The sequence below is a fragment of the Tursiops truncatus genome, chromosome 5 (genome assembly GCF_011762595.2).
Source record: "Tursiops truncatus isolate mTurTru1 chromosome 5, mTurTru1.mat.Y, whole genome shotgun sequence".
Classification (NCBI taxonomy): domain Eukaryota; kingdom Metazoa; phylum Chordata; class Mammalia; order Artiodactyla; family Delphinidae; genus Tursiops; species Tursiops truncatus.
The window spans coordinates 69,621,323-69,637,410 of NC_047038.1; the positions used below are offsets into that span (position 1 = coordinate 69,621,323).

Below are 16,088 nucleotides of genomic sequence, written 5' to 3' on the forward strand. Positions count from 1 at the left end.
AAAACTAAACAAATGGGACCTAATGAAACTTAAAAGCTTTTGCAAAGCAAAGGAAACTACAAACAAGACGAAAAGAGAGATCTCAGAATGGTAGAAAATATTTGCAAACGAATCAATGGACAAAGAATTAATCTCCAAAATATATAAACAGCTCATGCAGCTCAATATTTAAAAAACAAACAACCTAATCCAAAAATGGGCAGAAGACCTAAACAGACATTTCACCGAAGAACACATACAGATGGCCAAGAAGCACATGAAAAGCTGCTCAGCATCACTAGTCATTAGAGAAATGCAAATCAAAACTACAATGAGGTATCACCTCACACCAGTTAGAATGGGCATCATCAGAAAATCTACAAACAACAAATGCTGCAGAGGGTGTGGAGAAAAGGGAGCCCTCTTGCACTGTTGGTGTGAATGTAAATTGATACAGCCACTATGGAGAACAGTATGGAGGTTCCTTACAAAACTAAAAATAGAATTACCATATGACCCAGCAATCACACTACTGGGCATATACCCAGAGAAAACCATAATTCAAAAAGACACATGCACTCCAATGTTCAATGCAGCACTATTTTCAATAGCCAGGTCATGGATGCAACCTAAATGCCCATCGACAGATCAATGGATAAAGAAAATGTGCCACATATATACAATAGAATATTACTCAGCCATAAAAAGGAACGAAATTGGGTCATTTGTGAGATGTGGATGGACCTAGAGACTGTCATACAGAGTGAAGTAAGTCAGAAAGAGAACAAATATCATATATTAACACATATATGTGAAACCTAGAAAAATGGTACAGATGAACCGGTTGGCAGGGCAGAAATAGAGACACAGATGTAGAAAACAAACATATGGACACCACGGGGGGAAAGTGGCAGGGGTGGTGGTGGTGGTGGGATGAATTGGGAGATTGGGATTGACATATACACACTAATATGTATAAAATAGAAGACTGATAAGAACCTGCTGTATAAATAATAAAATAAAATAAAATAATTTTTTAAAAAAAAGAGTAGGGAATTACCTTAGTCAGTTCAGGCTGCCATAACAGAATACCATAGACTGGGTGCCTTAAAGGACAGAAATGTATTTCTCACAGTGTGTAGGCTGGAAGTGCATGATCAGGGTGCCAGCATGGTTGGGTTCTTTCAGGTTGCAGACTGACTGCCAGCTTTTTAGTGTATCTTCATGTATCAGAGAGCACAGAGAAGAAGCAAGCTCTCCTGACTCTAATAAGGGTACTAATCACATTCTTGAGGGCTCCACCCTTATGACCTCATCTAATCCTAATTATCTCCTCAAAGCCCCATGTCCTAATACCATCACATGGCGGGGTGGGGTTTCAACATATGCATGTTGGAGGGACACTAACATTCAGTCCATAACAAGAATCATGTTGAACTGAACAAATACAATTAAGTATGAAGGGGACTTAATTAATATATCATAAAAGTGAACAACAAAAAAGGAAACTACTTACACTATGGAATTTATTGGTGTGCATCATACACAAACATGTGTGTATGTTGTGGAAAATCTGTGGTCAACTTTTTTTCTCTCAGGTATGTTCTCTTTTTTAAAGATATAAATCAAAAAGCTGAATTTTTCTTCAGAAAACCATTGTTTTAGAACAAGAAAGGTTACATTAAAAATGTTTCATGGTACATTATAAAATATTTTTTAAAAAACACAAAATTTTCATTAAAGACCATCAGAAGTGTTCAAAGTGCTTCATCTCATCAAAATAATTACACTAATATTCTGAGCTAGATATTTTAAAACATAAGCTCACAGATTTTTATAAGTTAGCATTCTTCAGTTTCTCAGAACTTTGGTTTCACAAGTTAGGATTAAGTCGTAGATATCTATACTTTATTCATTTTGACTCATCAGAAAAGAAATTTCGTATATATATATATGGTACACACACAATTGATACCCTTTTAGTTAATCAAAACCACATAAAGGCTTTTATTGTGTCACATTAGATCTCATGGGCCTTAGAAATTTTCTTCATCCACGTCACCCACAAAGAAATTTCCCAACCATGAGAATTTTGCAAAACTACAACCTAGATGATGGTATTGGTCATGCAGGGAATTAAAGGTAAGTAAAAACAGAGCTTCAAACGTGAAATATTATGTCAGAAACAATACTGCAACCAATCTAAAGGAAGGATATTTATATGCAGAAAAAGAAGTTCTTAAGCTCCCCAAATATTCCAAAGATATTTATGTTTATTGTTTCAAATTGAAATTGAAAAATTGCATTAGATGGATACAATGTTTGTATTTTAGTGATTCCAGAGTTTAGCTCCAATATATGTACCTTAAAATATAAGTATCTGTGATCAAATTTTATGGAAATTTTAATCCTTATTACCTTAAATACTCCTTCTCCAGCAGAAGTTGAAACCTGAATTATTTCCCATGCTATGCTCAGGTATAAATTTTGTTTCTAAGAAGCAAAGGAAGTTCATTACCACCATAAGTTTAACTTTGAGAAGGGAAGTTTGCTTAAAGAGATAGAATTAAAAAAATCACTTTCTGATGAATTATTTAAAAATACTAAACCAACATTTGATAATATCCCTATTTTCAAAATAAATCTGCCAAAACAAAATCATAATGACTATGTGCTCCTCATTATAATTTACCTCATTATAATTTATAATACTCTTACATAGAATAAAATCATCAATTTCAGGGAGGCAAACGTGATTGCTATAAGCCCCAGAAATGTGTAATTTGTAAGAAAACTGTATCCCCATGAAATCAAAACACCTGTATCTCTTACCAAATTTTGAACTGTTTAAATATCATACTTTATTATCTGCTTTCTGATTGAGCAAGAATAATGAAGCTCAAAGGATGACAAAATTAGGTTTTATGATATAATAAAATATGTATAATTATTATTCTTTACTTTCATGATAAGGAATATTTTCAATTGTACAATGAAGCAAACAACTTAAAATTATTCAGAGGTCAAGCAGATAAGATTTTATTCCTTGGTTTGTGAAATATTCCACTTGAAAATCCGAACAGAATACTATATTCCCTCTTCAGTTTTCAACATTTTTAGCAGAAAATTGTTAAGTTTTCATCATTAAGGATAAACCAGGGGAAAATTTAACCTCTTATTTACTATGGCCATTCAATGTCTTGTAACATAGAGCATGGCTTTGCATGAAAACTTTGGATTTTGATTCAATTTACAGTGAAACTTGGTAAAATCATAAAGCCTTACCTCATCAACCAACAATAATTTGTATGTATCTTGAAAAATGAAAGCCCGGATTTACTGTATGTTTGAACTAGGAAACAGTATACATAATAGTAAAATGACAACAAATATGCTCCATTATATCAGCAAACACCTGCAAAGATGGAATGCAGACTACCATTCACAGATACAAATGGCTGAGAATATGTCAGCCAAAGGTTAACTGCAATAATATTAAATCTTTATTTTCTATTATTATAGTTTCTTTTCCTTCCCCAACGGGGAGTCCTTTCTATCAATTGTATTATCACAGATATAATCCAGTTTTAATACCTGATTCCAATGACACCTGATAAGCAGAAGGGAAAAACCACATAGCTCTTGTTGTTAGTAAAAGATATCAGCAAAAGATAATCTGGTCAACCTCGATCTAATGGAAATAAAAATGACAGATGAATTCAATTTAGAAGGGTGAAATAAAAGCATTTATAATTCACTCCTCTGCTATGAAATCCCTCCAAAAATAGCATAATAATGAAAAATTGGGAAGAAAAATGAAAACCATATCTGTAATTACAAGTAATTGACCATAAACTATAATAAATAGCTTTCAAATGAAAAGACATCTGCACTAACAGGAGAAAGAATATTGACTGGCATACATATCCTGATAGGATATAGATCTTACTGAGTGTTAGGGTCCTGAGATGTCCTCCAAAGACTGAAGCCACCATGACATGGAGTATGAAAAGGCAAGAGAAAAGCATAGGTTTCCAGTTATTTATTCCCAAATGGTAGAATATGGGGGTAAAGAAAAAATTGCCAGTGGACTCTACTTGATAGCTGTGAAACAGCCTGCTGGATGATACGGATTACTGGCTTTACAGTGGGAAAGTTGGAAGAAGTGGCAATAACCATTAAAGCACTAACAACGCAGAGAAAGTAAAACCGAGAGTTCTACACCGTGAGCCACATAGACCACCCAGATGTCAACAACAGAGAAATAACATGGTCCCTGGGCAGAAGATAAAACAGATTTGGGGAGGTGGGCTTGAAACCTGAAATTTAAATAGCTGCTGTGGGCTGATCTGATTCACTCTCCCATCACTTCCCACACTATAGTTCAGTAAATAGCTGGCTTCATTCAGTGATTAATAGAAAGAAACCAGCCTGGAACATAGGCAAAGGACAAAAACACAATGGAAAAGCAGATGAAGTTCAAACCAGGGAAAAAATTTTTTTCACGAAACAGAGGAAAAATTTTTATAAATATTTCTCTGTAGTCTCAAATAAATTATAGACATGATCTCATTAAGAGAGTGAGAAGCTCAAAGAAGAGATATCTGAATGAAGAGATTATAAAAACAAGCAGAAAGAAATGAAAAAATGAAGTGGCACAGACCAAGAAAGCAAGGGAAAAGAAGAAGCCCATTATGAAGATGAAAATTATTTTAGAGGTTACAAAACAGAGTAAACACAACTGAAAACTCACTTGGGTTATGGCTGACAAAAGTTGACAACAAGTTTAAAAACATAAAAGTGATTGTAGAGAATACTATAAGGAGATATGGAAACAAAAGAACATTCTGAAAAAAATCATTTAGACACATAATAGGAAAAAAATAATTCCTGAAATAAAGACTGAAATCTGGGATATAAAGACATGGTGTCCATCAAATCTTCTGCTTTGATTAAACACTATAAAAATTTCAATAATTTCTTAAGTTTTACCCTTATATTTTTATCTTAAATTTAGACAAAGGTAAATTTAATGCTTTAAAATTATTTAACAGCATTCATATATGGCATATTTGGCTCCTAAATTTATAAAATTCTGTCTTTTAATCAATCAGTCTGCTTTTCAAAACAAACATCTATACAAAAGTATCTGGCACGATACTCATGAAATATTAACAATTTCTCCATGGTGGGATTTTGAGACTCTTTTTAATTTTCTGCAATACCTATCTTTATTTTTAACAATCTCATAGCATTTTTACAAATGACAATGAAGTCACTGGGATTAAAAAAAGAATTAGAAGGCAAAGATTAATTGAGAGGGAAAAGAAAAGTTAGACATCCCAATTTTTGTACTACCTCAAGATTCATGGCCCTCCATTCCATAGCTCATACAGCAATCAAATGATTTCTCTAAAACAGAAGCATAGCATGTTCATTTTCATCTTATTATCCTGCAAGATTTTTAATAAATTGCCACTAATCCAGGATCACGTCTAATCTCTTAGGTAATTTACACAAAACTCTCTCTAATCCACCCCAGCAGGTCTTTCCAACATCAGCAACTCTCACTTCCCACTTTCACCTTCCCTCCCAATACCTTGAACTATTTGTAGTAAGAGTTCCCCTTGAAGTTCCAAATATGTAACTCTTTTCAAGCTTCAGATGGTGGTACAAATGTGCTTTTGTTGCTTGTGGGAGTAGGCAGAGGGGCAAGAACTCCCAGTCATTCTACAAAATTCAGTTAATATCTCTGTGGAGCCTTCCCTGCCATCACTCTTTTTGCTCCACATCAACAGTCATAAAATTACATGCATCCTTTTTTTCCACCATCTATACCAATGCCATGCTAAGTAATATTAGAGCCTGATGCAAAAGGAAAAATTATTAATACTGATCCCATATTTTTTAAAATTTGGGTATTTTGTTCCTCATCAATTTTTGCATAAATTTTGATTTTTTTAAATGACTGAAAAATGACCTTTCAAAGTTCATTCCAGCTCGGTGCTTTTATCCTTGTCACTAACTTCTCTATGATTCATGTCCATCTGTGAAAAAGGGTGACTCTACTCTCTGCCGACTTGAATTCAAGATTTGTGAGGTCCAATTTAAAGTACACATTATTCAAATGCTCTGTATATACACAAATGCAAGTCATTTTCAACTGTGGATTAATCATGTAAATATATTATCATCCCTAGTCATGCCTGGAGGAAACTAGAAGTTATTATGTAGCAGTTAGTGGCCAACTTGGAATTGAAAGCTAGAATATAGATCCTGGTACTAAAGAAAACAATTCTGAATTTCATCTTTAAAAGATAGAGACATACATGGGCTTCCCTGGTGGCGCAGTGGTTGAGAGTCCGCCTGGTGATGCAGGGGACATGGGTTCGTGTCCTGGTCTGGGAAGATCCCACATGCCGCGAAGCGGCCGGGCCCGTGAGCCATGGCCGCTGAGCCTGCGCGTCCGGAGCCTGTGCTCCTCAACGGGAGAGGCCACAACAGTGAGAGGACCGCATACCGCAAAAAAAAAAAAAAAAAAAAAAAAAAGATAGAGACATACAAAGGTATCATTCTCAGCCATTCTTCTTCACAAATTGCCAGGATTTAGGCTCTAATAATGACTCTTGTGACATTTTCTCATAGTGAAAAGTGACTGTTTCTTCACAAAAGTGTTCCATTTAACACAGCTCTGAGTTATTGAAAAGATAGAAATGGTGCCCAAAATAAAAAATTTAGTTTTGAATTCATTTGATGGAATTGAGTTAAGGAAAGCAAACTATGCGTTTTTATTACTAACGCTGTGTGCAATTGAAATAATTTCTTTTCATACGAATGAGTAAACATACTGGTCAATTTATTCTTCCAATTAAGAATCCCTGGTTAAGTTTTGTCCTTTCTCTTTGTTTGGCCACCTGATTTATTTTAAAATCTTTTTCTAATACAAAGGTAAGGAAAAAACTGTGAATCCACCTGTATCACTGATCTACAAATCTAAAATCATTTATTTTTATCCCTTTAAAAATCTGTAAACATTTAAAGAAGAATTTCTTTTTAAAAAAGGAAGCCAATGAAATATTTCTTAAGAATAGGCTAACAGACAAGCAAGGAGTATATTCCTTACCAAAGAAATAAGGTCATTTTTTTGGAATAAAGACCAGTCATAGCTTCCAACCACAATTTCAAACATTGTCCTCAAGGCTAGAAATCTACTCACATTCATGAAATAATTTATTATCAGCTTTTTTGTATAAGTACTTTTTATTAAATATATACATATATACAAATTTTACTGGGCTTCATATTACTGGCATCAATTTGTAAATGAGGGGTTTGGATTGGATGATTTCTAAAGTATTCTTCAGCCTTAAAATTATTGATGATTCTAAGAAATACCTAGAGACATAGCCAAGAAGGAATTCTCAGATATGACCCACAATTAATATTTGGCGTCTGCACATTTTACAGGTCTCATATACAACCATTCCAAGGCAATGCAACAACTAAAAAACTAATGCCAATTAATTAATATCATTTCTTTTCTAAAAAATAAGAGATCCTGTTTGCAAGGTGGCCATTTCTACCAAAATGTTCCCCAAACACCCAGAACACATTCATTCACCTACCCCAGATCAGGAAGAGAGAAGTACAGAAGAAAAATCTTGGAAGTAACACAGTAAAAAACTAGACCCAGATTTAGTGGCCTAGGACTGCTGCAAGAAATTCAATTAAGTTGTTAAGCCTACCTAATGAAAAAGAAAAATCAGCTCATGAAAATCCTGATAAATTGCATAACAGAGTCAGCAGTATTCTACGCCCTGGCTATAATTTTTTTTCTTTACTCCAGGCCTTTGCTGTTCTTTTAAAATACTCACCTTCATTATGAAACTATACAAAAACTCCCCCCTCCAAAATAAACACAGAACTGCCCAGAAATACAGAACTATGGACACAAAAACTCCCTAGAAGCTTAGCATTTCACCAGTTGATATAGATCCATGTTGGGAAAAGCATCTAAAAAGCCTTGTACTGGATTCCTAATTCTGATGATTCTGTGATTCTGATCAAATTATATTCTGTGATTCTGATCGAATTTGAGACAGGTAATCTATAAGGTCTTACGGTGCCCAGATTTCTACTTTGAGGTACACAGTGCTTTTCACTTAGAGAACGATCTGCACCACATTTTCGTTATACTCTGAAGTCAATTGCTGAAGTTGTGCTAATGTGTACTAATCTCAAAAGTGGCTCTATGAAGAATACACTTGTTATCCCCTATCAATATAGGAGAAACAAATATTTTGAATATGTCATCAGACTCTAAATAAATTTCCTCCATTAAAGAATGCAGTGTCTGCTGCTAGTTGATGGTTCATTAGCATGCATTGACTGTTCTACTATTTGAGTAACATTGCAGGTAAAGGTGAATAAGCTTATCTAGAGAGACAGTGTCTAGCATAGTGCCTGGAACGTGGTAGGCTCTGAATAACTCTATGTTGAAAGAATACATAACTGAATGAACTATTATCAAAAGGAATTCATACAATAAGTTAAACTTTGGCTCAAAGCACAAATTTTCAAGTCAACTGTTAAGTCCTGTTTGGCCAACATGCAGGGAACACATTTTCCCTGGTCTCTGTCTTTGTTGCAGCAGAGGTTTCACTCTATTGGTCAGTATTTGTTGTGTTCCATTTTCCTTTTAAAAATGTTTCATTTAACAGGGAAAGTCCTTTTCTTGAAGATACTAAGAGGATCTCCAAAGGTCACCGCATATCATATCCGATAATTCTGCTTAAGGGCAGTGCCACTGGGAAATTTAGGGTGGCTGGTTGATATTCATAGTGTGTATTAGAAAATGTCATAGTCTGTTTTCAAATTTCAATGCATAAATATGCACCATGGATCTCTAATAGCCCTATTTTTCTTGTCCCAACTTTCCAGGATGGTCTGTATCCTGTCTAATTTGAATGTTGAATTGATTCTATTTAAATCATCTTTCTGAAATGAAAGATGGCTCACTTTCCCTTCACTGAGGAATTAATTAACTCTCCCAATGACTGGCTTGAATTTTTTAAATGGAAAACTTACATGGAATTTTTATTTTAGTGAAGAACAACTGTTTATCTTTAAAAACATTTAAAAAGACATTCTGCATGAAGTTCATCATCTTTTAGGAAATTATTATAGCAACAAAATTACATTAGACTTTCTGATTTCTCCATAGTGTCCTTAGATAAGTAAACAACCCAATAGACCATATTAAAAGCCCCAAATGTTACTGGAAAGAGAATGCGGGCATATTTGTCTATTTTACTTGTGCCAGATCCAGAAGGTGGTGGAGCCGAGGGAGCAGTAGTGGCTGACAACTTCCCAGAAGCCCCTATGCTATTAACTGTGGTCTTAATTCGCTCCAGTCTTGATCCAAACACATGCTGGGTAGAAGCAGATCCAACTGGAACTTTTCGGGGCACGTACCCAGTTCTACTAGGTGGAGGAGGAGAAGCAGGTGGAATTGCTCTTGCGGCGGATATAGTTTCAGCTGCATTTGCATGGCTGAATGGGTTTGGACTGGAAGCTAAGTAAGACTGTGGTGTGGCTTCAGAAGATCCTTGAACAACCGTGGAAGACTTGCTCGAATGGTTTCCCACCTCAGTTCTGTTGCCAACATCAGATTCAGAGTGAACCAAGGCATTGGCTCTTTTTCTCATGTTCAGATTGGCATTTGAGTTCTGAAAAGGTATATTAAAAATTATATTGGCTATGTAATTTTATGTAGAGTTATACAAACTTTAAATGGGTCAAAGAGTTACAAATTAGCTGTTTTCATAAAATAAACCTTTATTAATATGCTATAGTCACTCAACTTGATGTAAAAGCTTAAAAATACCTAACTAAAAAAGGACATATATATATATATATATATATATATATATATGTGAAACTCTGAATCAAACATCTGCTATTTCAAAATATTATCCATTCTTATAAACTATTAGAATTTAAATCTATAGAAAGGTTAGGCTTTTAGGACTATAAGCTAGAGTTATACTTGATTTGACTTTAAGAATTCATGATGATAGCTGTACAACTTCTTTGTTGAGTTTTATTGTAAATAATATTCTCTGATATGCTGTATACATTTCAGTGAGTTTTGTACATGTTTGCTTTATAAACAGGAAGAACTATATCTACTTTGGGCACAGAATAAAAACAATAATAACCATCCCCATGTGTATAACATTCCTTTAAAAATGACAGAAGCTCCAAAAGCTTTAATTTCCAAATCCCTGGGAATTATTTTCATAATCTTCCATAGACATTATTATATAAAGTCTAGAAATCCTCATGCATTTTAGTTTTTCACCACAATTAGTAATGCAAATACAAAGGAAAATCATTTTGGGGACTTCCCTGGCGGTCCAGTGGTTAAGACCCCATGCTTCCAATGCAGGGGGCGTGGGTTCAATCCCTGGTCAGGAACTAAGATCCCACATGCCACGTGGCGCAGCCGAAAAAAAGGAAAATCATTTTTAAATAAAATGTTGTATCATACATATAAACAGCATCACCATATCATTGCATAAATATCTGAGTTCAAACTATTTACCAATAAAGAGTATTTAAATCAAAATGGAATTCACTATTTTCCATAAAATTATTTTATCTGTAGAACAAGACTGCATTTGAATACAGATGGTCAGTATTAAAATTAATTCTTATATTTTGACAGGCATGACAAATAACCATATAGCCAACCGTATAGACTGTCCATACTAATAAAGGAAAGTAATTGCTCAAATGATTCCCCAAATAATCATGTCTGTCTTTAGAAGACACTATGATTTTTTGCAACCATTTTTCCGCCTTAATTGTGTTTATTCTGAGTTATATTAAGGATATACTGTAATTGCTTTTTCTACCCTCTTCCCCCACCATTTTATGAAATAAATGGTGGGTGAGGAGATGGAGAAGTAGAGGAGAGAGAGAGGAAGAACAGCTCACAAGTGGGTGATTAAAAGGAGCCAGTCTGCAAGGAATTTTATGGATAATATTATATACAATTAACTGTAAACTCCCTTGCAGAGAAGTGTTTATTCTACAAGTAGAATCTCTTTTCAATACTACACTTATCAAGCAGGTTGGAAGTGTTCAATCCATATCTTACATACTCGTGAACTATGGCTTCAAGTTCCCTGAGTAGAGAAAGAAGAAAAAGCCTCACAACATGCAGAGCCAAAGCAGGTTCTGAGAGGTTTAGAACGTATTCTTCATGTCAGCCTGAAGTATTCATCTAAACAGTTTGCAGCTGAACTCATGAGCAATTGTAGTCTAAAATACGGCAGCCAATTTAGGTGGAGACAAGTGAAACCAAAATTGACATCCACCTAAAAGTTCAAGGTACCGTTATTTACCCTGTACTTTTCCTCTACAAAGCACATTGTAAACACCACCTAATTAATCCTCAGATTTTGAGTCCCTCTTTACAGAAAGGGATAATCAATTAATTAGAATTAATTCTAAAATGTTATACACATGGTGAAAAATATAAAGAAGGATAATATCCACAACATTTAAAGAGTTTACAATATCACTAGGAAGATAAAATGCACACCCACACACGACACAATCAAAAATATACAAAAAGTAAAACAGAATGATGGGTCAACCGTGGCAAAATGCTAAATATACCAAGAAGAGAAGGGAAGGGAGTAATAAAGGACCAACTGGATAAGCAGGAGAGAAATATATATTTTCAAATATAGTCTGATATTTGCATATTGCCCTCTTCCACCAAAAGTTGGGTTGCCCATAATCTTTAGAAACTCATATTTTCCCTCAGACTAAATTCTAAGAAGTGGAGATTTCTACTTCTGGCCAAAATGGAGTAACAGGGACTGAATTTACTCTCCTGCACGAAGTAACAAAAAAACTAAAAACATTTGTAAAACAACTGTTTTTGAAGACATTGGACATTAGACAACATAGGACACAATCATTGAGAGAGAAGAAAAGAACTTGAGCTTGCATGCTGTAGAGCGGGAAAGGAGAATCCAGGAACAATCTGACAGACTACCTAAATTGAGGAGATGAAGCTGAGAAGGTGAGGAAATCAAGGTGGCTAGAGTTCACAGGAAAAGGTACCAGAGAAGGTGATGCCAAAAAGAAAAGTCCAAAAAATCTGAAGAGTCCCCACTGAGAATTTTGCTAAGCACAGATCCATTTTTGAGTGTAACTACCCAAGGCAAAAAGAACCACCTGAAAGGATTAGAAGAAACGGTACCTAGCACATACCAAGCCAGGAATAGTGCATTTTCCCACCAGACATAATGGAAAATCTCAACATTCATGTAGCATTTGGTAAAGTCCTCAGAAGGGCCCTGCCTCAGTAATATGGAATAATTACCCCCTAAGACTGCTCTAATCCTGCCTACTGAATTTTAAAAGTAAGACCTTAACAGATGAAACTAACTCTAAGTGACTTAACTGCACCCCAGAAGGAAGCACAAGAACACTTATAGGACCCTGTCTTCCTTCCCTCCAGATCAGAATCCTCCTGGAACATCCTGAAATCCCAACTGTGAATGATGTTCTAATATGGCTGATTGAATACAAACATGGCACCAATCTGTCCTCCCGCTCCATATTAATGCCCCTTGTAAAATGAATTTCCCCTTCTCCTCCCATCAAGAAATGGACTCTATTTCCCCACAGACTTCCTATGACTTTCTTTGGCCAACTGGATGTGGTGGAAGTGGGGGTGAGTTATTTCTGAGTCTTAGCTTTACGAGTCCTTGCTTGCTTCCACTCTTTCTCAAAACACTGCCACCAACACCACAAGAACAAGCTTGGGCTAGCCTGCTGGAGAGATCCTTTGGAGCAGAGCCAGTCATCCTAGTGAGGCTATCCTACATCGCCCAATAGATAGCTGACCACTAGACACCTGTGTTTGTCCCAGCTCAGAAATGATGAACTGCTGAGCCAAGCCTAATCAAGATCAACAGAACTTTCCAGTTGACTCAGACTTGAAAACAAATTTTTTTTTGTAGTTGTTTTGTTATGCAGCATTAGTGTGGCACTAGACAACGTATATAGACCAATTAAATCAAGGGCCTAACAGGAGCTATTGCCACACCTCTTGTCAGGGGAAGTTTCTCAGACATTCCAGGATAATTAGAGAGCTAGTCTGCCCAGAATTCATCAAAGACCATTAGGGGACCCTATTGTGTATTCCATGTTATTTTAAAGGACCAAGATATTCTGCCCTTTATAATTCCATTCTTAAAGAATAACCATACTGTAAAGCTAGGAGAGATTCTAGCGATCACATTATTCCAGTTTCTCATTTTACGGTAGAGGAGAATAACAGCAGAAGTGTTATGGTAGATGAAAGTCATAGAGTGAGTGACCTACTGAGTGCTCTGCCATGTTGCACAGCCTTTGGATGCACAAGTGTGGACGAGGCATTAAGGAACTTGATAAACTACACCTATATAGTTGAGTCAGTCAAGTATTTGTAATAGTCAAGTATATGTTAAAAAATTATGCAAGACTTGGAAATCAGGAGTACAGCGTGTCCCTGCAATGTCAGTATGGACTATCGTTTAAAAAGTCCACCCAAGGATTATTAAGTCTCTAGGGGAAGATACTTGAGTTTGAGTTTGCTGTTTAATATTGGATTTGACCCCAAACACTGTGAAGTTGCATATTAACTTATAGATTCCTGTTCAGTAGAAAAGAGCCCCAAAGGTTATGGTTTTGATGCCCTGAAGGATATTAACTACTTCTGTATCTAATCTGGTAATCGCATTCTAGTATCCTTTTTTGAAAAAAATTTAATGGCTACTTATAGGCATTTCTCAAAAAAGATTTTGAACCGTTTTACTATTTAATTACTCCTTAATTAATGAGTTAGATAAAACTTTGATACAGGTTCATTCCATATTTACATGACTCACGTTTTTGATGGTTTGAGAATTATATTCTGACAACATCCACTGCTACGCAAGTTACAAGTATCAAAGAAATGTACGCATAGACTTGAAGAATATGTCTGGAGAAAACAGTGATCCCAAGTCAAAGAGAGAGGATCAGTCTAAGGTGGCCAGAAAAAAGAATCCATGAAGCACCAGACTTTATGAAAATGGAGGGAGCAGTATGAAGTGTGCCACTAGGATTAACATCTGAAAACAAAGGTCAAATCTTTTTATTCCCAGTTTTAAAGTATTAGTGAAATTCTAGAGCGTAAAACTATCTTATTAATCATCGCAGGCTAATGCACACAGCAGGCACCTACTTCATTTTTTTAATAAATTTCACTGAAATGGATATAATACAGAGTCAAGATTCTTTTTTCAAATTAAAGAGAAAGTGTCAGAAACTTTCTATCCGACCTTCAGATTACTATTCCTTTGTTTATGGGCATATTTCTAGAATATTGCAGGTAGTACCTAAACTATATAAGTTATCCTGACTCAATCCCAAGGCTGACTAAGAATGCCTAAGAAGTCTCAACACTCTAAATATCATAACCTCTATATGGAAAAGAGAATTAGACTGATTTGAGGCTTAAATCCTTGTTCTCTGCCCGGCAGCCCAATGATACTCAAGTTATTTTACACTGATGTCTCAAGGTCTACTATGTAAAAAGTAGTTGTCATTTTCCATGATGACAAACTGTGAAAGGATTGAAAAATCTGCTGAGCTACCTGGCACGGGACTCACTGGGAATAATATTCACACAGCCTTCAAGTTTTGGAACAACCAATGCGACAGTCAGAGTGATGTTATGTTTCACAGAGTGTACAGTGGCTCCATCAGTATTCAGCAGACACACAGTGGTTCCAAACAAGAAAAGCACCTAAGCTTAATTTGAATTTTAAAAGATGATTTAGTTTGAAATCATTTTGTCATTAGTCACGTTAGTCAGATGCAAGGGAAACTGGTGGGATAGAGATGCGAGGTGATAGATTCAAACATTAACAACAAATTAAAGCAGCAACAGGCAAACAGGAGCAAATCCAAGTAATTCGTCAGTCATGACTGTGATCTGACACGATTTCTAAAGAAGTCTTATCAACTGCAAAGAGAAAACTCAACTAATTACTCTAGCAGCAGTGAGATAAAGTGACTATGACGAGGTTTGCAGAACGCAAGCTACGTTCATATTGCTTGCTTGAGAAGCTAATGAAATTTAATAAAATGTAATTTCACCCTTCTAAATTAAAAACAAACAAGGCTAATAATGAACAGGTTTATCTTCTAGAATATCAATGATTTACATACCAAAAAAAAAATCCAATAATGCAAAGACATTTATTCAAGGCTGTTCTGACAGGGCTTCAGGGGTTAGCCACACATCTTATTTAATAAGGAAATAAACAACTATGGTAGAGCAGCTGGAACTAAACCCCAAGGTAATGATTTACAGAGGACCATCAGTAGTGTTTTTAAAAGATGCTACCACATAGAAATGAAAAACATCCCCTACAAATAAACATGCTAAATATTTCATCAATTGTTACACACTGAACAACAAAGTGTAGAAATGAAAACGTCGAGTTCTCTACTGTATTTCATTTCCTCCCAATGTTAGCTTTTAATTCAACATTTGGATTTCCATAAGCTATAGAAATATTACTTTCAATATCTGGCACTGGGATAAGAAATTTATGTCTTCAATTTGGAATTACCAGAGAACAATGTCTTACAGAATGCATTCATTTTGTCTTCACATATTTAGAAGTTGAAAGTTTAAAATAGTAGGGTTTCTTGAAGATATGCGATTCTGTAGTTAGTTTTGCTTCATAGTGATTCCTAGGGCTTCTTTTTATTTGCCAAGGCTTTGTATAAATACATGGCTCTAGGAGAGGAAATTTTTTTATCGGAGACTTCACCAGTCAGAGCAGAAGTTCTCAGCCTGATCAAGCAGACTTGGACTTGACCAGAATGCTACCTGGAAATGCTCCGGGAGCTATGTTCACCAAACGCTACCAACATTAACACTGGAGAGGGTAGAGGGCAAAGCACACTCCACTCACTTTCTCCAAATGCAAACACTGAGCTGGATGAATCTTCTCTCTCTCAAGTAGCATTACAGTCACACCAAGTGT

General features: G+C 35.5%; 1 protein-coding gene across 1 annotated transcript in view; it reads right to left on the minus strand.

The window, feature by feature from the left end:
* Positions 1-7,290: 7,290 nt before the first annotated feature.
* GABRA4 (gamma-aminobutyric acid type A receptor subunit alpha4) overlaps positions 7,291-16,088 on the minus strand; it is a 65,901-nt gene continuing 57,103 nt past the window's right edge. Inside the window, exon 9 of the mRNA XM_004319715.3 lies at positions 7,291-9,707. Within this exon, the coding sequence (XP_004319763.1) occupies positions 9,174-9,707 (534 nt within the window). The 3' untranslated portion in view covers positions 7,291-9,173. The remainder of the gene's footprint in view (positions 9,708-16,088) is intronic.